Source organism: Paramacrobiotus metropolitanus, unplaced genomic scaffold (genome assembly GCF_019649055.1).
Source record: "Paramacrobiotus metropolitanus isolate TYO unplaced genomic scaffold, Prichtersi_v1.0 Parri_scaffold0000022, whole genome shotgun sequence".
In the NCBI taxonomy this organism is placed as follows: Eukaryota; Metazoa; Tardigrada; class Eutardigrada; order Parachela; family Macrobiotidae; genus Paramacrobiotus; species Paramacrobiotus metropolitanus.
This window is the reverse complement of record NW_026570242.1, coordinates 63,699-87,840: the sequence shown is the minus strand read 5'-3', so window position 1 is coordinate 87,840 and position 24,142 is coordinate 63,699. Positions and strand designations below refer to the sequence as shown.

At 42.1% G+C, this 24,142-nt stretch overlaps 5 protein-coding genes across 9 annotated transcripts; 4 read left to right on the top strand and 1 right to left on the bottom strand.

The window, feature by feature from the left end:
- Positions 1-289: 289 nt before the first annotated feature.
- On the top strand, positions 290-5,046 carry LOC129586697 (peroxisomal ATPase PEX1-like). Of its 2 annotated transcripts, XM_055480043.1 has the most exons (10): positions 290-610; positions 730-894; positions 1,002-1,088; positions 1,397-1,824; positions 2,059-2,765; positions 2,844-3,335; positions 3,391-3,749; positions 3,835-4,047; positions 4,266-4,696; positions 4,817-5,046. In XM_055480043.1, exons 1-10 carry the CDS (start codon positions 515-517, stop codon positions 4,893-4,895), a joined length of 3,057 nt encoding a protein of 1,018 aa, XP_055336018.1. In that variant the 5' UTR covers positions 290-514; the 3' UTR covers positions 4,896-5,046. The 2 variants fall into 2 exon arrangements, with proteins under 2 accessions (XP_055336018.1, XP_055336019.1); XM_055480044.1 differs by lacking the exon at positions 290-610 and having other exon boundaries at positions 821-935.
- Positions 5,047-5,154: 108 nt separating this feature from the next.
- LOC129586698 (alpha-2Da adrenergic receptor-like) lies at positions 5,155-8,944 on the top strand. Of its 2 annotated transcripts, none has more exons than XM_055480045.1 (7): positions 5,155-5,990; positions 6,153-6,269; positions 6,540-6,640; positions 7,106-7,357; positions 7,486-7,757; positions 7,974-8,113; positions 8,540-8,944. In XM_055480045.1, exons 1-6 carry the CDS (start codon positions 5,713-5,715, stop codon positions 8,094-8,096), a joined length of 1,143 nt encoding a protein of 380 aa, XP_055336020.1. In that variant the 5' UTR covers positions 5,155-5,712; the 3' UTR covers positions 8,097-8,113; positions 8,540-8,944. The 2 variants fall into 2 exon arrangements, with proteins under 2 accessions (XP_055336020.1, XP_055336021.1); XM_055480046.1 differs by having other exon boundaries at positions 7,974-8,117.
- Positions 8,945-9,242: 298 nt separating this feature from the next.
- On the bottom strand, positions 9,243-12,087 carry LOC129586808 (histone-lysine N-methyltransferase set-18-like). Its single transcript, XM_055480250.1, has 5 exons — positions 11,821-12,087; positions 11,110-11,392; positions 10,665-11,027; positions 9,965-10,579; positions 9,243-9,880 (listed from the first exon to the last, which is right to left on the bottom strand). Exons 1-5 carry the CDS (start codon positions 11,919-11,921, stop codon positions 9,776-9,778), a joined length of 1,467 nt encoding a protein of 488 aa, XP_055336225.1. The 5' UTR covers positions 11,922-12,087; the 3' UTR covers positions 9,243-9,775.
- Positions 12,088-13,101: 1,014 nt separating this feature from the next.
- On the top strand, positions 13,102-15,016 carry LOC129586809 (guanine nucleotide-binding protein subunit beta-like). The gene is made up of 2 exons (XM_055480252.1): positions 13,102-14,020; positions 14,376-15,016. The coding sequence occupies exons 1-2, from the start codon at positions 13,396-13,398 to the stop codon at positions 14,795-14,797; spliced, it is 1,047 nt and encodes a 348-aa protein (XP_055336227.1). The 5' UTR covers positions 13,102-13,395; the 3' UTR covers positions 14,798-15,016.
- Positions 15,017-15,917: 901 nt separating this feature from the next.
- On the top strand, positions 15,918-24,071 carry LOC129586761 (tyrosine-protein phosphatase non-receptor type 23-like). Of its 3 annotated transcripts, none has more exons than XM_055480164.1 (27): positions 15,918-16,056; positions 16,302-16,491; positions 16,600-16,669; positions 16,862-16,936; positions 17,015-17,142; positions 17,216-17,342; positions 17,559-17,690; positions 17,794-17,955; positions 18,013-18,177; positions 18,274-18,338; positions 18,413-18,492; positions 18,567-18,675; positions 18,757-18,822; positions 18,880-19,093; positions 19,183-19,384; positions 19,457-19,769; positions 19,838-20,303; positions 20,360-20,598; positions 20,804-22,025; positions 22,129-22,225; positions 22,289-22,353; positions 22,446-22,574; positions 22,637-22,771; positions 22,838-22,890; positions 22,950-23,054; positions 23,126-23,325; positions 23,393-24,071. In XM_055480164.1, the coding sequence occupies exons 2-27, from the start codon at positions 16,475-16,477 to the stop codon at positions 23,809-23,811; spliced, it is 5,055 nt and encodes a 1,684-aa protein (XP_055336139.1). In that variant the 5' UTR covers positions 15,918-16,056; positions 16,302-16,474; the 3' UTR covers positions 23,812-24,071. The 3 variants fall into 3 exon arrangements, with proteins under 3 accessions (XP_055336139.1, XP_055336137.1, XP_055336138.1); XM_055480162.1 differs by having other exon boundaries at positions 16,050-16,186; XM_055480163.1 differs by lacking the exon at positions 15,918-16,056 and adding an exon at positions 16,097-16,226.
- Positions 24,072-24,142: the final 71 nt, after the last annotated feature.

Genomic DNA, 24,142 nt, shown 5'->3' with positions numbered 1-24,142 from the left:
TTGCATATGCAAATCTGGAAAGCGGCTGCAAGTTCTTACTTACAGAGACTCAACAGTAAAAAGCAAAGGTTCACCTAAAACTACTTCAAACTGCAAAGCTGCAAGCAACAAGCACAAAATTTTAAGAAATAAAAACAAAAACAAGGTAAAGTCAGCCTTTTAATAAGTTTACGATTTTCCGACTTACGAGTCTTGTAAAGTGGCACAACCGCCTTGGGGGCCGCCTAGTTGTACCTTTGAACGTCAAAACTCACTAAAACTTTTGTGCTTTTCGTTTTGATTTTTCTGATAAATTTCTTTTTTGTTTATGATCCGGAGCTGCACTCCACTAAATCTTTTTTTGATACGATTCAAAGGAATAAGCAGGAGAATAATTTTTTCCATCTCGTATTTTAAAGGCACAATAACTAGATAAGGCACTGTACAAAATGCCAAACACTGGCCTGACTCATCTTTTATTACCGCTATTTCGGCTATGATGCAATCGTACTCATATTCATGAAGATCGTGCAGTATGGCGATTATTTCTGGAAAAATTCACCACATCACCCAGAGGAACTGCTTTGTCAATCTCCCAGCTGGATGGATGGCCAATACACAGCGAACTCTGGTGAGACAGTTTGTATTCGTTTGTCACACAACATGCGTGAACTGTTGAGATGGAACAACCCTTCCGAACCTCCGCAAATCTTCGTAAACGAGAAACGCTGCAGTATTTTTTTCTTGCAGTCCGGAGATATTGTTGTACTGCGAGTCAGTTCCCTCGTGAACAGTGCCAACGAAGTATTCCTAGGATGGTCTGGCAACTCGTCGTTCTCCTTTGGCAGTGGAGAACATTTGGTGGAAATAGATGGGAGTTTTGCTGGACTGCATGGACTGCGGAACGGTGACGAGGTTGGCCAACGAGCCCGTGTGTAATCAACGTTGCGCGAAGAGTTAGAGCCGCTGCGTTCGATCTGTTGCAGAATAGACGATTCTGAGCAGTTGTGTTTTTATTCCAGGTTTACGCGGAGTTTGTTGCGGGTGCGAATGCGGCATGTGTGCGAATTGTTTTGACGCTGGATGACGCGTCTTCATGGACGGAAATTGTAAACATTTTACTGCACCCCTCTCTCGAAAATTTAAATTTCGCAGTATAAAAAATATGATAATTTTGGTGCTGATTTTTTTAATGTAAAAAATTGACAGCATTGTGAGCATTTTAGTGCGCGTCTTTGCACTGGCTCGAAAAATTAAATTTTCGATGAATAAAACGATGTAAATTTTTGCGCTAATTGTTTTACTGTTAACATAGTTTATGTATCTATCTGTATGTATGTACTTACATGTCATGTATGTACATGTTCATGTATGTTCATGTATGTATTTATTGAAAGCCATTTCCGGTGTTTTGCAGTCAAAGCATGGAGAATTCATTGAACAGCATCTGTTGGATGTTATCAGAGTGGTGTCATTGGGCATCAAATTTCCCATCTGGCTGCCCAATTCATCTACCAAATCTCACGTTTTTTGCGTGGTGAAAATGGAACCCGAAATGCCTTTTACAATTTTAATGCCGGAAACCGTTGTTGAGATCCTTCCGCATAACAGTGCGAACGGTACCGTTAGCCCTTTCATCAACAATTCCACTCCGCCTCGTCCTTTTTCGGCACTCCGCCCGGAACAGGCGTCTTTTCCTTTGACATCCATGATTTGGGATTTGTTTATCAAACGGGCCAGTCCCGTGTCTCCGGCAGCGGTGATTCAACGCGACCAAACAGAGACGACGGATCAGTCATCAGAAATATTTCGGAAAAATTTGGAGATTCCATTATTTTCTGAACGGTATTTACGAGGCTTGCCAAAACTTGTTGTGTTCAATTTATGGCAACTGTTTGTGCAGAAACATGTAAATTTTCGAAGGACCAGAAAATTTAGTGTACCTAATGCATGTGTAACAGCTGACATTGTGTAATCGTTAAGAGCATTTTTTTGAATACGAGTTTCTTTCCAAACTCATTTTCCTGGAAACGAGACCGCAAGCCATTTGGCTGGGCCTATACATGTTTTTGCCAGTAGGAAAGAGGAGAAAATTGAGGCTAACAAGGAATATTCCGCTCTTCTCCGGGTACAGGAAATTTTTCCGCTGGATCGCATTGCGGAACCTAATGAAGAAATGGAAAACGTAGCGCTGGCCTATTCTTGTGCCTTTGATCATGATATTGGATTGCATTGTGATCGTATTGTCAACGGCTCACTGCGCGTTATTGCGGTTCCACACCCCTCAAGCCAGTCTGATGCACAAAAAGAAAAACCGGCGCCGTCCTTTGAAATCTCGATAAGGTTAATTTGTGACGACAATAACGAAGCGGTCATCAAACGGAAACATATCGGATTATCTAGACCGTTGATACAGCGTCTCAGCTTGTTGCGGTTCTCCGTCATCCTGGTGACGTTTTCTGAAAACTCTCTCAAAGCAGCCGAAGAGGCAGCGTATTCTGTGGAAGATGTTTTCACCAATTCATTCCGCAAATATAGTATTTCTTTGGCAGCGGCTGTATTTCCAAAACTTTGTCAGCATATTATCGGTTATGCCGACTTGGCATTGTCCTTAACGAATTTTTCTACACACTTCCATCCTCCGCATTATTTCGTGTTTTCCGGTTTACTACTTCTTGGTGGTATCGGAACGGGGAAAACCACGATCATAATGGATATCGCGGAAAAACTGACAGCTGCTCCGTATTTTGTCCATGTGGAAACCATACAATGCAAACTAATTCGCGGTACTGCTTTTATTTTAATACTTTGAGCGGCTAGTTTTACATTTACCTAACCTGTGTTCAAGCTTTTTATGCCTATAGGGAAACGCCCAGATACGCTACGGAAAGTATTGGAAACACTTTTTGAAGAAGCAGTCCATAAACAGCCATCGGTACTGCTTTTCGATGACATTGAATATTTGGCGGCCAACATTACCAACGACAATGACACTGAAGTCGAGTACGCGTACCGCGTTGCGCATATTTTGGTGGATATGCTGAATTTGCTGCGGCAGCGGCGCGATCGGGTACTGTTTTTCGGTACCTCGACATCTCGTGAAGGAGTGAATGAGTTGCTGGTTAAGCGGGGATCTAGTTCTGTGTTTCACCGATTTGTCGATGTGCCGACATTACATGGGGAACAACGCAAGGTCATGCTTGAGATGTTGTTCGAAGATGAAGATGATCTTTGCGACGGGGGTGTGGATTTCGCCAAAATTTCTGATAAAACTGAAGGGTTTATAATGAGGGATTTTCGGGTATTCATGAAGAAAATCCGAAACGGCAGTATTTTGTCCGATATTAAATCGAAAGGTGAGGTAGTTATACAGCAGTTTCTGTGGAAATATCTGGAAATTTTACTTTTCAGATGGGCGTCTTAGCGTTCCGCTTGAAATCATTGACTCTGCACTAGAATCCACGATTCCTGCATCCATGCAGAAGGTAACAACATCGCGTCAATTGGACTTATCGGCCGGATGGGAGGATGTAGGGGGCCTACAGTCTGTGAAGGAGACATTAAAAGAAATTTTCATTCACCCTGTAAAATACCCCACATTGTATGCCAAATGTCCGCTGCGCTTACCGCGTGGTATCTTACTTCACGGTCTTCCGGGAACAGGAAAGACGTTTGTTGCGGGTGTCACTGCAAAAGAAATGGGGATAGGCATGATATATGTCCGAGGGCCGGAGCTGCTGTCCAAGTACATAGGCGCGAGTGAATCGAAGGTACGGAAAAGAGTGACGGTCGTTCGTTGCTTCTGAGATTTGGACGTAGATGTTGAAGGTCTTTCAGGTTAATTAAATTTTCCAGGTACGGGATGTTTTTGAGCGTGCACGGTCTGCCAAACCCTGTTTAATACTATTTGACGAATTCGATGCGATCGCTCCGCGGCGTGGTCATGATTCGACGGGCGTCACGGATCGCGTGGTAAATCAGTTATTAACAGAAATGGATGGGATAGAGAGTCTGGATGGAGTGTTTATTATAGCAGCAACTAGCCGACCGGAACTGATTGATCCTGCGGTAATACGATTAATTTTGTATTGTATTTGTTATGGCTGCCGCGCGATGCCGTCTAGAAACTTCACAGCATGCTTAAGCAGCAATTGCTCCTCTGAGCACTATACTGTGCTCAAAGGTAGCCAATTGATCAATTTTTATTTGAAAATTTGATTTCGTGTCAGGGAGGGTTAATTTCTCATTACCATTGTAAACAGTCAAAATGGTCTTTCCACTGGCAGATTCTGCGACCCGGAAGAATTGATAAATGCTTGTACTGTCCGTGCCCCACCCGCGGCGAACGGTTGGAGATCTTGGGGATTCTGGCTCGAAAAGTGCTTTTGAATGATGACGTGGATCTGAGCGAACTGGCCGATCAGACCGATGGTTTTACCGGTGCAGACTTGAAATCTGTGATCACCGATGCTCAGCTGTATGCCATTGAGAAGCGTGTTTACCACGACTTGTCTCCGGAATCGGTAATGGGCCCTGGGAGTAATCCTGATCGGATGTCCGAAGTATCCCGTGATAACACTTCAGATAACAACATGATCAGCGCAAATGCATCTCCATCGAAAATAATAGTAAAGGTTGCAAAAGCAGACATCCTGCAGGCAATGAAAGAACGGCAACCATCGGTTTCGGTTGAAGAACGGATTCGTTACGAATCTCTGTAAGTGAAATTTCCCCACCAAATACGGAGATTTTTGATTGCTTTTTTGTGTTATCTCTTGCTTGTTTTCTTGCCTTTGCGCTGAGAAACGCAGTTTCAACAAAGGCATGGTTTTTTTAGAGTGGCCAGTTTACGGAGCAATGGAGCATCCGCTTTGCACCGGTTCGCTAAACGTGGAGTTTATGCCACCCTAGCTTAACGTGATAAATTGGTTTAATAGCTTTTGAATGATGAGTTTCTGTGATGCTGATTGTGATCGTCTTTTCTTACTTGGTCTGATGTTTTAAAAATCAGTTGTTGCGTTGCCTGGTTGCTTCTAGGCTGCGAAAACTAGTAAAATAGGATAACGGTCCGATAACTATATAAGGAACCAGATAAATCTTTTACGAATGTGTAATCCGGGTGTCGTTGTGTCGTTCTGAGATTGTCATGTGAAACGACATTCAGTTACGTATACGAAAAATCAAAAATGTTATGATCCTCAGTCATATTACACAAACTAATGCTACATTTAAAATTTCAACAGCTTCAGATCACTGGAAGCATTTTTCAAAAAAAATTAAAATAAAATATTTCAAAACCATTATTTGAAAGTCATGATCACTGAACGGTAATGACCATCTGCCGAATTGGTCTGCCGGAAGCCGGAGATTATTGCTAAGCATGAAACTGACAAATATTGGCGCTGGTGTTATCGGGTATTTACCGCATCGAGCACCTGCACGTGCGGACAATTGCATTAAAGCGTGTGGTTTCCTGTGACGTCAGTGGGGAACGCGCATTTGGGGAGGAGACAGTGATCAGCAGTCTCCTGCCGCGTTTGCCCATTTATTTAACATAGAGTAGTCATCGGATAGCATCATGCCTACACGTACTGGATTCTAAATCTTTGTTAATCAAATTACATCGACATGTGATCCCGAATCTCGAGCGGTATATATATAAGACCAATATTTGATGCATCATGAAGCAATAATTTGTATAGAAGTTTTGGACCGTAAGGAAATTTAGCTAACATGTACGAAAAGGGTTCAACCGACGTTCCATACACGGCAGGTGCCGGCAACAACACAACCGCCGTCGAGGAAGATGAGTTTGGGGCGCCACCATTTCGGCGATTTCGTTTTATTTATTTCATTCTTCTCAGTGTTTTAGCCACCTGCGGAAGCGTTTATCTTTTCCTTGCTTTGTTGAGGAAGGGTTTCTTTAAAATACATTTCTACTTATTTGTTGGGCATCTCTCTATTATCTATTTCATTTTTGGAATCTTTATTATACCTTTCTACATTGCAATGTAAGTGACCTTTACATATTCGCACAAGTGCCTTGTTTCATATTACCGGCATAGTGCAGATACTATTTGGGATAGACCTAACTCACCATCAGTAACTGTTATAGAATCAGTGCGTTAACCGAAGGACATAATAATTGTGCCGGGTTTTGTCGCTTGCTGTAGGTTCACGCTAGAGGGATACTGGCCTTTCGGCGTGGGTCTTTGCATCACGTTTAACATTGTGCACAATGTATGCGTGTATGAAATGTTAGCAACAGTCGTTCTAATAGCTGCAGACCGGTGAGTTACCCTAAAAGTAAAATTTACTAATACGCAGCGATATCGAATTATACATCACATTTTTCTAAAATGCTTTACGCGTTTGCTAAAGAAACGGAAACAAACATAGATAAACCACTTGATTCACAATTAATCACCTGTACGATCACTCGTGCACAAAATTAGACAAAATACTCTCTACATAGTATATGTAGAAATATTTGTAGTATTAAAAATTAAAAACGTCTGTATAAGACTCTGCATAATGTTGTTTCGTGGATTCACATGCAGGCTGTGGGCGATGCAATGGCCGCACCATTATCGGGCAAAACGCACTTTTGGAAACATGGTTGTTACACTGGGCTTGTCTTGGATATATTGTTGCTTTACAGGTAAATCTGCGTCTCGTTTGCATCTGAATGTCTTAACAATAGTACTATTAACTGTTTTTATCATTACCAATTAACACTATTGACGGTACACCGGTAATATTGTTTTGACGGTACACAGTATTAGTGATGTTACCATAATATATGCTAAGCCTCTAAAAAGCGGTAGCATTTTTTCTGATAACATTTTCTAGAACGCCCCACGAATCACGCATAATCTATGCAGTACAAGCAATAATTAAGTGTACTGTGGTTCTGCTAACTGTATATAATTGTTTTGTTGCTTTCGAACAAACGTCCGAAGTATGTTGAATCAAAAACAGAACTAAAGCCTAAGTAAATATTTATATGTCATATGTAACGTAAATATTGGGCAGCTACCCACGCTTTGCTTATGAATAACACAGACTATTATATATTGATACAGTTTCTGATTTCTAATTTACATGCAAACCTGATATGCTTCAGTTTTCCCCACCGTAATTCACGATCGAATCACACAATCGTACGCAGCGACCGTGTGCGACATTGCAATTACTCCCAATTTCCAGTACTGGACAGCTACGATCACAATGGGATTTCTCATACCATCCGTGCTGGCGTTGTGCATCTATGGCACTATTTTCTACATCGCTCTTGTCCGTATCTTCAGAAAGCGATCCAAAGTGTTTACAGTGGCAACAACAACGAATCCAACTAGCCAAGTCACGTCTCATTACGGTAGCTAAGCTAAATTAGTTCTTCATCCGCGTAGTGTTTTCTCATAGTTAAATAAGTACTGCAAAACCATATCTTAGATTATGTATGCCTATGAAAATGTAGATTATGTATGCCTTAATACTATGCAGATAACAATGAACCAGAGCTCAAAGAAGCTGCGGATTCACGTAATAAGAGGAAAGGGTCAAGGACACCACCGCATCCTGGCATCGTGTCAGGGGCCACTTCGCGCAAACCCGGAGATTACTCTACAGAAAAAACTGCCGGCGGCACATTGGTTCGGCAAAACACAGAACGCGAGCAGCGAGTTCTGTTCGTAATGTTGGTGGTGATGGTCAATTTTATTGTGTGCTTACTGCCCTATGCTACCTACTGTGTCCTGTGGTTCTACAACTTAATGGTAAGTTACAGCACTCCTCTTTATTATATTCTTTGCAACATAAAACTACTTCGCTATATTGATTAGTTATTTTAATTATAACCATGTATGTCATATGATTAAAAATTCTTTTGCGAACGCTTAGTGAGAGCGGATGACGATCGCGATTTTCTGGTTAAGACAGCACTTTCCGGTTAGCTAAAGGTGCTTAACCGAATGCATTGGTTTTGATTGCAGGCACCAAATCGGTATTTTTTCACCGTTGGCCATTTGCTGCTTTTCAGCCATCCTGTTCTAGACACATTCGCATTTATTTTTACGAACAAAGAACTGCGCCAGCCACTTCGTTTTTGGAAATGATCATGGCATGCTCTAGAGTACGTACGTACTGGAATGAGAATTATTCGTAGTGGAAGATGATCTATATGCTTCGTACAATTCTGCTTTCTATGCTTTGTACAATGCTTTGTTCATATGCTTTGTATGCTTTATTTTCATATGCTTTGTCCAATTAACACCTTTCTACAGTTATATACGTAACGTAGTTATATAAAAATATTTACATACAGTACTTATATAAAAATCTGTCGCACTTGGAAGTCTACGTATACTGCGCATATCATCCTTGCAACACTTGGAAACGTAATTACTAGCCCGGCCGGTACCAACGGTAACCAGCTTAATCATTACTATTATGCCGGCCAGTAACTGCCACTGACACTCCGAATTCCTGCAGATCTAGATAGGTTAATCTTTCCAAAGGGTAACGTAATTTTGCTGTTCACTTTATTTTTACTTTTTAGTGAAATGCCGGTTATCTAATTAACTGGACGATCCCTTGTATAATGATAGTGCACTGCCCGCACTAATAGCCCCTTGCCAATCCCCTTGACGCGCTGTGCATTTTGCATGCATGCAGATTTTGGAATTCGCTTTTCCGTTTTCTGCATTATGGTCCTTATATTTAGCTACTTACACTAATGACTTTTACGCTATCATTAAGAGATCTGCAAACAATTTCGTGATTGGACGGATATGCCGCTTGTTGGGCATGCAAAACACTTCCCGGAATCCTGCTGCAAAACTGGACGCTGCACGCTACTCCAACATTTGCATGCAAAAGCATAATAGTAATCGGCGTGTACGTTCTTTGTAATCGGCGTTTCATATTTGCCAACGTCTGTACCTGGATTGATATTAAACATACTTTATCATCATGCTTGAGCGTTACTGTAACACGTCAAATGTTTTGTTTTCAGAATTATTCAAACGTATGTAAAATGTATGTTCAATATATTAAATATTAATGCGTATATGACTTATAATTATGCATAACTTTTCCCATAAATAGACTGAGAGTTTGGGAAGTTATTATGATTAGCATAAATTGTCTGCATCTTTATCCACAAACGTTCAGAAATCAAACAGACATAATTTTGCGCATTCCATAATTATTTAATTCCAAATACTAATGTGCAGAACAGCTGCAACTACATTTGGCTGTAGTGCAAAATGTACCCAGTGTCAAAAGGGCTGATTGCTCCCATGATTGTATATAAATTAAAGCCGATTTTAACAATGTACTCGGGACTTAATTTCAGTATCCTACCTTGGACAAGGTTACTTTTTCTACTAAGAAAAATACCACGGTTGCATTGAGCATGCAGGTGCCTGGGAACTCAAGTGGGAATGCGTACCAGCTCGACGCAATTCAACAGCTGCAACTTCATATTTCGGTCGCATTAGGTAAATCTGATCATCTTAACTTGCAGAACTGTCGAGGGTTGGCATGCTGTAAACTCTTTAAACAACCATTTCCTCATGCCATTTTTTAGACCGAGAACAAAATTAAAGGTCATTCACAGAGAAGTGTAATGTATGCCGTATGCATATGTCATATTTATGAGCTATGGTGTAGCAACTATGATACATCGAAATTTTACAATTTATTGGGGACTGCTTACATGCAGTCTGTGCATGAAAACTTTTTAAAGGGTAAGGTGGGAAATTAAAATATCGAAGGTATTTAAGGGTGCGAATTAAACAAGAAATTTGGGGAGGAAGGATGGGAAAGAAGGGCTTTTGGTTTTCCGAGGGGAAATAAAGCGGGCAACATTCCATACGATATCTTGCAAGTCTGCGCACTGCAAAACAGACACAACCCCAGTCAATTAAAAACCATTCTTCAAAGCTAGAGCTTGCAATTTTTGTAATTTCGGAATGGTTACCCTTCTAACAGTCAACATATCCTTAAAAACCGGGTGATCGATTCCGTGCGTAACGGTCAATATCCGCTCGGCTTCCTCCAGAGATTTCTTTGCTTCTTCAAATTTCCTTGCTCCCACTTGATAGCCGCCCTGAAGAACAAGGCGGATACCCAGAAAGGACGAAAAACCATGGTAGTACCGATAGGCATTGGTTTCTTCGAGATAAAGTTTCCATCCCTGTTCAGTTTCTTGATCCGTCAGATGCACAATGAGCTTAACGTAGAAAATATTTAACGGGAAAAGAGTCTTCTTGGCTGTGGTGTACAATAATGAAAGGTCATTGCGAGCACTGCTTAGCTGGCGTTGGTCTGCCGTGCTGTTTCCTGTATCTTCAAAAAGAGCAGTGTATGCATCAACGGAATCTTTGACCTTTGACATCAGATCTATAGACTTTTTAACAAAAGGGTCGTTTTTCGGTATCAGATGTCCACACTTTGTGCAAGGTTTCGGTGTGAAGATTTCCGTCATAGGAATTGCTCCGTCACAGAAAGCTTGTGGGCAGCGCACACTTCGCATCATATTGTCGCGGTGTTCGTCTAAACAGTATTCACATTGGCAGAGAAAATAATAGTGTTCCTGAAACCAAAAACATTAAATTGATTAGTGTATAAAGAAAGTACTCGTACGTTAAATTTAAATGCACAAATTTAACGTGATTCACTTGTAGTAATGTTTGCCGTTGCCGGGTCATGTCCATACAGTTACAATAGCAGATTCGGACATCCTCGATGGACGCTATATCTTCCAGGGCCCGTATAACAATTTCACATCCATTCGTCGTACAAATCATGTAATCAGCGTTTGGTTTGCATGCATGGTCAAAGCGTGTGGCACCCAGTGGGAGCGCTGCACCAATGCCGTAGGGTCGCGCTCCGTCGTATAAGGTCATGGCGTTGACAATCAGTTTACTATACGCGTCTTTTATTGTCTCCTTGTCATCTGGCATGTTTTCTTGACCAAGGAATGCCACAAGTTTTTCTATCGTCATTGTAAAGGCAGTTATTTGCAGAATCGATGACTGAATCTGCAATTGCGAAGATTTTTTTACATAAAAACATAACTCAAGGCTATTATAACTGCAGCAATTATAATTTCTACTGTCTCACCTTATCCGCATGTGTGCACAGGGAATCGTAAGTTCGATCACACGATGGCCAACAAGCATCCGGAGGATCAGAGCGCTCTCCACGAGACACCTTGCTAATAATCCGGGCTAATAATCGGATATTGGCTTCAGGAACTTCGGCGCCTTGCTTCCGGCCTAATAACAACCTCTTACATTCCGTCTTGTGATCCTTCCACGCAGCTTTTGCGCATTTTTGGTCGCAAAACTGTGCAAATTGGCATTGAGTGCAACGTTTTAGTGGCGTGCTTTCACCTTCGATCGGTCTGCACATAGCCGAACAAAATTAATAACTGTGTATAACATTTTAGCTTTGATATGAAAGTCTGCATGCTGAATTCAGGGCAATTAAATCACACACAAATATAGTCGCTAGATGCTTTGATATGGTGTTGAATGCGATCTAAGGCTGTTAATTTTGTAGTACTGCAGATGCATCAATCATGAATTTGAACTTTGAAAGAGCTTTTTGAGATGCTTCTTTAAAAAATGCATATACGTACGTTTTATGTATGAATCGTTTGGAAACACTTACTACTGCATACTCAAAAGTATGCGTTGCCGCAATGAAAGGGTGCTGGGTTTACATGCGTATTTTGCTGCAAAACAGCTGGCGCATACCGGGCGAAATTGCCGGTAATGTTAGAGGACAATTACGAGTAAAATAAGTCAATTAAAAATCGATTGAATTTACCTCCTGAAACAGTAGTGACAGTACGATGAGGCATGTTTTTCGTCCAAGACGTAAACCCAAGGTTTGTTGCGCATGATAACATCTCCCTGTTTATACGGCATTATGTCCACTACGAATTGATCCAACTAACCCAAACTTGTTCTACCAAGTTTTTCTAACAATATGCGTTACTAGCTGTAATTAAGAATAGTTCTATACATTTATGCTTAAAGAAATTTCTGAATCAACGCGATAACTTCAGAAATATAACAGTTTTATCCGCATCATCCGATTGCCTTGGCGAACTGCATCGTGTGGATGTAGTTTCGAAGCATGCGTGCGGCAAGCATGGAGTGTATTTTTAGAAACTGATTTACTACAGTAAGTTGTATGTTGCCGTTTTTCGGCGTGTATACGGTTAAAGTACTTATCTAGAAGCAGAACTATAGGTAATTCTTGTACTTCGTATAAATGTAAAAACTCGTTCATGAAACTTTGGATCCGCAATTTGTGAATTTAAAAAAACGAGTATAAACCAGAAATTTTGTACTTTGGGGCAGTTTAGGAGTATCAGCTTGAAGTCTGTAACGAAAAATATATGCATATGTGCTTAATTTTATGTGTACATAATAGTACATCATAATTATGATATGATACATAATAAGTGTGTTCTTATTTTAAGTATTTTGTGTCTAATTTACAACATACTAGCAATACGATTTAGAAGCAAATAATACGACTAGGATTAGGATTAACTACAGTAGTATATTTAAGGACTACCAACTGTAAGCTTTTAAAAAATCGGACGCGCCACACTTTGTTGTGGACTAATTTGCTATTCAGCTTTGTTATCACGATTAATCTACCCGAAAAGCTAGTTTATTTTGACTTGTTGCGGATAGAGCCATGGTTCTACAAAGTAAATTAGCGACGAAAATGCATTTAAAATTTTTCTGAAACAAAATTGTCCATAAACATAAATTGGCAATATTGCGCTACAAAAGAGCCGGGTGAATGTATTGTACAACGTACGTATACATTATACATACTTGACCGCATTATTCTTCGATTTACAGTGCAACAAGCTCACCACACGTTCTTAACAAATTTTTCTTGTCTAAATACAAAGTGTAGCGGAGAAATTCTCACTTTTCCTTGATAATAACGCTGCGTTGGAATATCTCTGGTCACGTAATTTACGGTCGTAATTGGCACTTCCTGTAACGTCATGCAACAAGATAACAATTCCGCATTTTTTGTTTACAGATTGCCGCAAACCTGATAAACCCACTGCAGCCGTACAGGAAATGCAATTTTAATAGTTTAAAATATCAACGTAGCAGGATTATCAACAAACAACTTACTGCTCAAACACCTTTCCGCTTATCACAACACAAACGACCAGCAGCCTTATCACGCCAGTCTAATTTGCAATGCCATGCGCGTCTCGTCTTGGGCCTCTTGGCACACCGCGCAACAATTCGCTGATGCAGCACATATTCCGATAAAGGCAAGATATTGTACTGGTGTAAGCACCTGTTTGCTGCCATACCTTAACAAACGAATACAGTATAAAAAGTCAGATGCCTTTTCAACATGTCTGTTGAGGAGAACGAACTACAGGCCGAACTAGCCAACCTCTCCGCGACCATCCATTCCCGCCAGTACATTCCCAATGACCAGAGCTATCAGGAGACATGGCGCAATCCGGCCACCACCGTCAGCCGTGTACAGCTGCACAAACGACGAACCCTCAAGGGACATTTAGCCAAAGTGTACGCGCTGCAGTGGGGCTCGGATTCCTACCAGTTAGTGTCGGCTTCGCAGGACGGGAAGCTGCTGGTGTGGAATGCCTACACGAATAAGAAAGCCGGCGCGGTCTCCCTGAAATGCAGCTGGGTGATGGCCTGTGCGTATTCCCCTTCGCAGCGTTTGGTGGCCAGTGGCGGCCTGGATAATATATGCTCAGTGTACAAACTAAAGGACGAGAAGCAGACGTCCACGGCGGTACAAGAGAAAGTGTGGCGGGAACTGTCCGGGCACACGGGATTCATCAGCTGCTGCCGGTTTCTGACCGATGAGCAGATTTTAACCAGTTCCGGTGATAAGACGTGCGCGCTGTGGGATGTGGAAACCGGTCAGACGACGACGGCGTTTGCTAACCATGTCGGCGATGTTATGCACGTGTCCGTTTCCCGAGATAATCGAACTTTTGTTTCCGGTACGAAGCGGCTGATTATATTTCTTAGTATGATCTGCATAGCGTACAGTTCTAATATCTATATGTAGTGATATGCAACGCCAGTAGTGATATGCCTATGCACGATTCCTATATATACTCCATAGAATATCTTAATGCTGCGCAATTTTCTGGTAAGAATATTGCCAGATTTTTTGAAGTACTCTATTTTAATTCAGTTAACTATATTCTGAGTACAAAAATTTTAACGCAAACCCATTGTAAAATATCATCGTTCACGAATCTCGATTAATAGGCTTAAAATAAACGAACACACCCTCGCTCTCAACATATATTATCCAGCTGAACGCCGGAAAATAAATTTATTATTTTCCAGGATCCTGTGATTCAACCAGTAAACTATGGGATATTCGGGATGGATTGTGTCATCAGACGTTTTTCGGTCACGAAAATGACGTGAACGGCGTAGATTATCATCCCAGCGGATACGCCTTCGTCACGGCGTCCGAGGACGGTACCTGTCGTCTCTTCGATATTCGGGCTGACCGCCAGGCGGCCGTGTATAAGCACGAGAACATGGACCGGGCAGCGGCTACCTGCGTAGCCACTTCCAAATCCGGAAGACTGATCTTTGCCGGTTATGACGATGCCATTTGCAATATTTGGGACACTGTGACCGGTACGCGGGTTGGAGTTTTGTTAGGCGATGAGAATCGCGTCAGTACTGTGGGTGTGGCGCCGGACGGAAGGGCAGTTGCCACCGGCACATGGGAATGTTATGTGCACGTTTGGGCCTGAAAGCTATACCCTCAAAAAATCGAGTTTTCCCTTTTTTTGGTCACTGCTCGAAACGTGTCCGTTACACTTCGATTCTTTGTGAGTTGCAAATTCGCACCGTGAAGTTCCATAATTGCTACTCGTAAACTGAGTATAAAATTTTTGTCGATAACTTTTTTCTTATTGGCATTTGCAATTGTGACGCCTGCTGAACGAAGAGATAAAAATGAAGTTTGGATGTCCATGAAAATTCGCCTCAAAACTGCAGGCGGGACTACCGGCAGCGTAAAGCTGGGATGCAGTGTTCTTCCGGTGACAGTTGCAGATGCAGTCGACGCAGAATATATATCGTACAACGACGATTTACCTCTAGACTACAATAAAATTTAATATGTAATACGTAACCTCATGTAGAGTATAGAATAGACTTAATGAGCCGGAGGCCCGGAATTAGTGTGTAAATTCAAAAGCAGAACAAATTATACCGTATAATTTGTTCTGCTTTTCTGATTCAAACGTGTAACAATTTTGTACTTCAATAGAATGTGCAGTATTGTACATATAGTTCTGCTACAGATAAGTGATAAAATACAATATGACTGACATCTATATGTAAGTAAAAGCATTAGCAATCTTGACTACTACTACTACAGTGAAACCTGTCTTTTACATACACCGGTAAATACATACACCTGGAAATCACATACGCGGAAATTTCAACCGGCGCGTCCCGTAGACTGTAATATAACGCTGTGCAGGACCTACTATATACAGTACTAAGGTCCTGCTCTGTGTAATACATACATACACCTGGATAGTACATACGGTTTTGCTTTAACCGAAGGTGTATTTAGTAAACAGGTTTCACTGTATCGTTAACTTTATGGCTTCGTTATTATCATGATCAATAGTTTTGAAGATAAATAGATATGCTCATCTTAATTTTATGGTTAGAAACTTAGAAGTGCTCGTACTAATGGAAAAGGGCAGCCACAAATGCAATACTAGAGTACTGTACTCGTATAACGCCACATTATATTTAGCATACTGTACTCGTACATTAATAAATTTTTTTCATAAGTTTCGAAAATTTCTTGACATGCATAAAATTTTCATTCGGTTTATAAATTCGCTTATTAATTGAAAAAAAGCTGATAATAGACTAGCGTTCTGGACTCGTTGAAACGCTGACTTGAAGCGTCTGGACTCTGTATATGAAAATTGATGATTCATACGCGTGTGCGATGTGATGTCAACACATTCTGCAGTACACGTGCACGGTACATACACTGACTGTTTTCTATTTCCTGTTTTTCTTATTTCTGGATTAGCGAGTGTACTTTATGTGTAGATCGTAGAAGAAAGTTGGTTTGCGTCGTGCTGTTTGAGAAACAATAAACATCTGTTTAGGTAATTGTGTTTATGGAGGATTTGTGATCCTTTGTTGAAAGTACTTCGAAGCCCTATAGCCTACCTTACAAGTTATTCCACTCTACGAACAAGGTCTCTTAGTCCTGTGTTGCAGTTGCTCATTTCGCCCGCACTAGAGATCGGGCGAGCGTTCCCTGATTGGATTTTGGATTTTCGGGAGGATTGTCGCGGGGTTGTATTCCAACTTGTTCTGTTCCGCTCGGTTAAAGCTTGTCTGTCGGGGACACTTTTCAAGGAGCGACTACCCCATAATTATCCGTCAGCGCCATGGAGGCAGCACCCAAGTATGTTGCGAACCTGTTGTGTGCCCGTACCGTCAGTTTTTGGTGCTCTTAAATCAGTTCATTAAATACGTAACGTGTGAAGGCTGAATGCATGAAATTTGATTGCAGGCTGGCGATGCTATCGTTGGATCTGAAAGAAAGTCGGAATAATCCAAACTTTCGAACTGTGTTTCGCCAGGTAATTCATATGCTTGCATTCCTCTGAATGATTCGCTGCATTTGTTTTTTAAATCATGAGTGATGAGATTCGTTAGATTGCTACAGTTTTCGATGAAGAGCTTAGTTTTGCATTCATTTATAAATGTAATATTGCTGTGTTGTATTTACCTTCCATCTCATTACGAAATTGCTGTGATTTCTGTGCTTTTAGTTTATATCTGCTAATTATGGTGAATCAGGAGCTGCATACGACAGGGAATTGGTGGAACTGGAAGGCCTGCGCAATGTTCGTATAAACTCGATTTATGACGCTGTATGCGTACCGCATTTGTTATAGTAATTTTTTATTTTACATTTCTTATAGAGTGCGGTTAAAGCTACCCGGGATATCAGTGGATGTAATGTTTTGAAGCGGTATTTCTGCCAATTAAAAATGCTCTATCCTCGATTTCCGATGAAGGAAACGGAGGACGCCGCGGTGGAATATTCTTGGTAATTTCGAGTGCACGATATACGGTGTCTAGCATGGCTTGCGAAGCGAACGAAATGCATCTTTCAATTATAGGCAAGATAATTTTACTGCCAAAACTGTGGATTCCAAGGATCCAAAGTTCGAAGAGGCCAATATATTGTACAACATTGGAGCACTGCACTCCATTTTGGGCGCTATCGATCGCCGTGGTGATTCCGACGTAAGAATCGCGAATGCGAAATAATTTCTCGGCAACTTTTTTTTTCATGTGATAGTTCAGTATTTAATTGACATTCATTGTCCGTACTTCAACGTCAGCAGGAGAACGCTTTTTTGCGTGGTTTGAGTTACTTTGGGGTTTTTTTAATGGTTGTGATTTTGGAAGCAATGTGAATTGCATTTTTGGTTTTTATGACGTTTACCTTTTTGGGTCTAGGCGATGAAAGTCTCGTGCACACATTTCCAGTGCGCTGCATGGGCGTTTGAGCATCTCCGAGACAAATATCCCCGTATGCCGACGTTTGATTTATCCTTCGATGTCCTTTCCTTTTATATCACACTGATGCTGGTAAGTTACTTTTATCAGTTAAGCATTATTCTGTCAACGTATTTGTATAATATTTTAACTGACTGTGAGAATTTTCAATGGTAACTTTTTGTACTCAATGCAGGCACAAGCTCAAGAATGTATATTGGAGAAATCGTTACTGGACAATCGCAAAAGTTCCATTATTGCCAGAGTAGCAGCTCAAGTTGTGGAATATTATAAGGAATGCTTGAAAACGTTGGACAGCGAGACTACAACACGAATGCCTGGCATGGATAACTTCAAGGTTACTGGGTTGCTAGAAAGTTTTGTGACAAAGGTTTTAAGAGTTTATGGGTCGAAGGATTTTATTCCTCGTCAACTGTTGGAGTTGAAAGTGCAGTACTACCAGTGCATTATGAATTTCCAACTGGGATGTCAGGCCGAAGAATCACAAAAATGGGGCGAAAGGATCGCATATTTGGATGCAGCCGCGAAAGAGTTAACCGGTTGTTCGAAATTAATTAAAGTAGGTGTAGTCGAAATTGATTAAAGTCGTTTGCAGTATTATCACATTCTTCTGTGTTTACGGAAATGGGTTAATGCTTTGCTTATTCTTTTGCAGAACTGTGGCGATGACGATAACTGCCGAGAAGCGGTCAAGTTCGTGGGCGATATTGTTCAACAGAAGTATGCAGCAAGCATGTTTGTTTAATTTTTGTAGCCTTTTGTGTGATTTTTGTGTATTTTTTATTGAATTACAGATCCGCTGCGGCAAAGAAAGACAACGATTTCATTTATCACGAGCGAATTCCAGATGTTCTAACTTTACCACCTACAAAAGGTAAAAAACATTTACTGACTCACCTGTTTGCCTACGTAGTGAAAGTGGTTCAATAATTTATCGGCTTTTTGCAGGGGCTTCCTTGGTAAAAGGCATTCCATTGAATGAGACGGACTTCGCGTCGCAAGATATCTTTTCGAGATTGGTCCCAATATCTGCGCACGAGAAGGCATCGTTATACAGGTTGGTGAAAGCTTGGTTCCAAGGAAGTGTTCTTTCGTATGTTGCCGGTATTAGTGTTTATCTGTGCTTTGATTGTTTTAGTGAAAAAAAGGCTAGCTTATTGAGGGAAATCACCGAAAAAGTCGAGAATAAGGATGTGGAGTTAATGTATGTTAAACGTATTCATGCTGGAATGTATTCTATGGCTTAAGAACTTTACATTAGGTCGATCGTGTCTGCCTTACGCTTGGAGCAGTTACTAATTCCGGCTTCCTTCACGGCGATCCCGCAGAGCCTTTTAGACACGATGGCGTCGCTGCGCGGCGAGGGAGATGTTTCGCGTAACATCTCTCGTCAAGCTGAGACACTGAACGATGCTACCGAAGATGTTCGGAGGTTGAACGAAGACATCGGAAGACTTCTGGAGGAGTTAAAAAAGGTGCGCTGTGACCTCTTATTGAAGCTGCTGTCTTCTTCCTTTGGTGCCGTTCGAAGCTGAAATAGCTGTGCTAATGAAATTTTTCTTAGAGCGCTCTGGATGATGCTCAACGATCTCAAATGGCGCAGTTGGATAGCGAATTTTCTCGATATTCTGGCGCTCTGGCGGCTGCAGTGTCGTCTAGCGACGATCTGCAACATTATATGGACTCTTCTAGTGCTGTACTGCATTTACTGAGCGGACCGGTAGAAACCATGAAAAATAGTTTGCCAGCCATCGATATGGAAAAAAGTACAGTTTTCAAATGAATTTAGCGTTCTTTACTCATTATTCTCTTTATCTGATTATTTTCTAATGCTGCAGTGACCAATGAAAAGGATGATTTGAAAGAACTGGAGCGTTTGAGGGGCAAAGTAGACGAAATGAAGCGTCAGCGACAAGAGTTTTTGCAAGAACTGCGGGCTAGCCTACAGAACGACGATATTACGGGGAAAGTGTTAGCTGTGGCCGATGAGAATCTGGATAGCTTTTTCGAAAAGGAGCTGGGAAAACATTCATCCATCACCACCTTACTCGAACAGAACATAAGCGCTCAGGAGAATATTATTGCCGCAACGACCGCGGTTGTGGAGCGCCTGGCGGATCTGCGAGCCAAATTGGTTACAACCAGTATGCGGTAAATGCAGTGCTGTCTTGTCCAGAACTACTTTGGCGGAAATATTGATTTGTGCAAATTTTTTTCAGGCGTGAAGAAGAATTGAAGAAATACGAATCTGCTTATCGTTCGTACCAAGTATTTTCGGAAAAAGTGGCAGAAGGACTGGAATTTTATCGATCTTTCAAAGATATGCTTAGCAAACTGAAAACCAAAGTCGAACTGCTACTGAAGCAAGCCGCTCCGATTGTGCCGAAAATAACGCGTCCTCCAGCCCCTGTATTACCACCAACAGCTACACCATCTGCGTCCAGCGTGCAAGGCCCGACATTGCGTGATTACCTGAACAGAAAAAATTCCCAGTCGAATGAACCAATCCACTCGGCTGTTCCCACCCACCACGATGTTTCTATGCCGTTCTCTCCTCTCTCTGCTCCATTTATGCCACCACCACCATCTGCTAATTCTGCGTTATCTATGCCTAAGCCCACACTGCGAGATTATTTGGAAGCGAAGAAAATGAGCCCTCTAGTTGCTAATTACCATAATCAGAATGTACAGCACTTGTTAAAATTTTTTGTATGTGATCATATAATGTTTTTTCATAACAGAATATGGGGATGTATGCGCCAGTTCCTTCGTATTACGGCGCTGCGATGACGGAACCACCACAAATGCCGCATTACCAGCCGCAAATGCACCAGCCATATCCCCCTCAGCCGATGAACTATCTCGAGCGTCAACCTTCTGCTGCTCCCGCTGCTCAGCCACTTCGTCCGCCCAGTGTCCGCATGCCTCCTCCTCCTGCCACGAATCAACCGGCGCTGTATTCAGCAACTCGAGATGGACAGTAAGTTCGCTTCGCCCTTCTGAGTATGTCTTTATGGTGATTTGAAAATACACTGGTTTACAAGCTGTCGGTCATGTGAGACAAACCTCAAACACTTAACTTATGGTTTATAAATATTGCTCGTAATTACTGGTTTGTGCCCTATGAATAATTAGAACAATGCTGAATGTACTGCATTTATTATACGACTTTTTCCCGCCTTCAGCATGCCTTACCCGACCATGTCAACGACCCCGAATCCGCCAGCGCAGACAGGATCTCCCGGAGCGATGACTATGCCCTCGCAGTCTAACTTGAATCAGTTTCATCCGCAACATTCCGTAAACCCGAATTCGGCCTATCAGGGCGGCGCTACAAGCATGTCCGGTCATGGACCTGTGAGACCGAGCTTTCATCATGACAACAACCAGTTTTCCAACCAGCCTTACTCGCCCACCCCGTATCAGCCAGTCTCCCAACCGGCAGCTTCGCAGCAGTTTTCTGCTGCTGGTGCATCGTACGGCATTTCTCAAGCTCCTGCTAATTTCGACATGAGCTCCTTTCCTCAGCAGACACAACAGTGGAATTCGCCGCACACTTCGAGTGTCTCTTCTGCGATCGCTCATTCGAACGGCCAGTTCGCTCAAACTGCAGGCCACCAGCATTCCCAGCCACAATCTCAATTAGCAGCACAGCAGCAGCCTGCATACCATTCAGCCCCTGCGACTTACAGTGCCGGTTCGCCTACAACATATCCACAATTCCAGTCGATGCCAACGTCATCTCATGGGTTCTCCGGGAATATCCAGCCACAGCCGCCGGTTTCTGAATACTCATCGCAAAACGGCGTCCTTGCACCAACCGTTGCGAATACCTTTCCTGATGTTACGGTGAATACGAAAGGACCTGCTGTTGGTCACCCTAATACGCAAAATCTTGGCAATTGGGGCAACACACCGTCCCAAACAGAATATGCGCAGAATCATGGTCACCCTACGCAGCAACCAGAACAGAACAAACCGAGCACAACGCTGCAGGTGATACAACAAAATGGAAACAAAAGCATTCCCCCGCAACCGTCATCTCCACATCCTCCGGTCGCCATTCCAAAGAAAACCGTTTCTCCGTTGGATGATATCGATACACCCTTGCCGGAAGCTTCTGTTCTAACGCCGCGTCGAGCACCGTTCAAATCCCAGGTTTCAGCTGATGACTTGTTGACAGTTTTTGCTTCGCCAGCCATTAAGGAAGACGTCAGGATTTTACAGCCGGAAGTTTTGACGGTGGATGATATAAAGCGGCTTAAGGAGCAGCAAGACCATGTTGCCCCGAAAGACCCATTAACTGATCCCGTGGTCTTGGAAAGAGTTGCTAGCGAGCTGCGGGAATTCCAAAAGAATGCGGAAGAAGCCGTTAGTAGTCCTGATACTCTGGAACGGATATGGAAGGTGAGAATGTGAAAACGGCGGGAGAGAAATGTTGCAAGACAGCTTTATCGATGTAAAACAAGCATTTCGAAACATTTTAAAATTTACTTTTTTTATTTTGTAGCAACTGCGAGATATTCAAGATCGTGATTCGAGAAAGCATCCGATTGGTGTTGCCAGGTGTTATCCCACCAAAAACCGCGATGTTCGAGTTATGCCATGTACGAAATTCTTTAAACTTGCTGAAGGCACATTCGCTAAGCGTCACACTAACTTCTTTGTAGACGATTCGACTAGGGTTGTTCTCCAAGGAACGGGTGATGATTACATCAACGCATCCTTGATTGATGTACGAATGTGACGGAATGTCTACAGATAGCTTTCCGTCGTTTCTTTCTAATTTTTTCTTATGAATGATGACATTTAGTTTGTACATTTTAGGGGGTTAGCGACCATTGCCCGAAGGTGATTGCCACGCAAACGCCCATGTCCAACACAGTACAGGATTTCTGGATGATGGTACTGGAACAAGGGGTGGAAGTAATTGCAGCGATCATGACAGAGTTTGAGGTTGGTCTGATTCTTTTTCTGTTGCTGCGGCTACGTGAGCTAATATTAATTGGATGCTTTAGGTTAAAGAATACTCCTACTGGCCATCACAAAGGCAGACGGCATCGAATGTTGGACCAATAACTGTCGTTCTTCAGAAGGAGCCAACTGAGACTGCGAATTTTACCTTGCGAATGTTAGCTGTCACTAATCAAGTGGTATGAATTTCGATTCCTCAAATATCACATATACCTTTTTAAATACATAAATTGGTATGATTTTAGACAAAGGTTACACGCAACATTGTGCATCTGCTGTTTAAATCTTGGCCGGCTGAGTATGACATTTCAGGGTGAACACTTGACGTATCAGACTTACAGTCTTTTCGTTTTGCAGCGGCGTTCCGCAGGCAAGTCTTGAATTGGTGAGCTTTCTTAAAGAGGTCCGTGGTTATCACAAGAGTCAGAGAATTCCCGGCAAACCGCTGATAGTGCACTGCAAGTACGTTGCGAAGAACACATTGCCCGTGGAACACTTATTCGTGTGCATAAATATGGTTTATTCGTTCGTAGCTTGGGCGTCGGTCCGACTGGAATATTTTGTGCTGCGATGGTGTTTTACTCATCCCTGGTATGCGGGTCAGCTGCAGTGGATATCACTGAGACAATTTGCAAATTACGAAATCGCCGAAAATTTCTGGTGGACCACAAGGAACAGCTGAAGTTCTTGTATAGCGTTTGCATAACACTCAGCCGACAAGTTTTACATCGTTGTAAGTCAGTGTTTCCAGTATTCAGGTATCACACATTACCTATAAGCTGTAGAAATTTGTTGTTCAGATGGTTTGTTACCGGATTATATCGAAACTACAGCGGTACCGCCGCGAACTGCATCACCGGCTAAATCCCGGCCACCACAATCCGTGACACCACTTCCCGACGTACTGAACGATATCCGCCAGGAGCTGCAACGAACCAGCACTACACCACCTCTGCTATCTGAAAAAGTTGTTGTAGCAGTTGAACTGGAGGCGGACGAGAAGGTGGTTGAGAAAATTGATAAAACCGGCATTTTGGATCAGTTGCCGCCGAGATTAACGGATCTGAATCTGCAGCTGGATACGATGGTGTCAGACCGCAAGAAGCGCATTACGAAGGAGAATTTCGTTAATCCCAGCGGTGGACTAACCGGGAAAAAGAATGAGGATGCTAGCGATCCCTTCGCTGACTTCGATCCACTATGGTCAATGAAAAAATAATGCACAGGTTTTTTCAGCATTGCTGTTTGGGCTTTCAGTTTTTACCGCTTTCGATTGTCTGGTTTTATTTATATTTGGTGCTGGACTGTTTTATTTCTTTAATATAAAGTATTTCTGTGGCATAGTCTATCAGATTTGTAAGATTATGATTGAGTTATCGGCTGCGTTAAATTGCCTCTCCTTTTGCATTGCCGTGTTTGGCGTATTATCTGCCTTAATTCTGTTTAAATTATATTCCCAAGCTAAATACTGGACGAGTACTTTGAATCTCGCATCATTATTATACAAAACCGATAACAGGGAGATAGTGCAGTGCATCACCAGTGCCTAC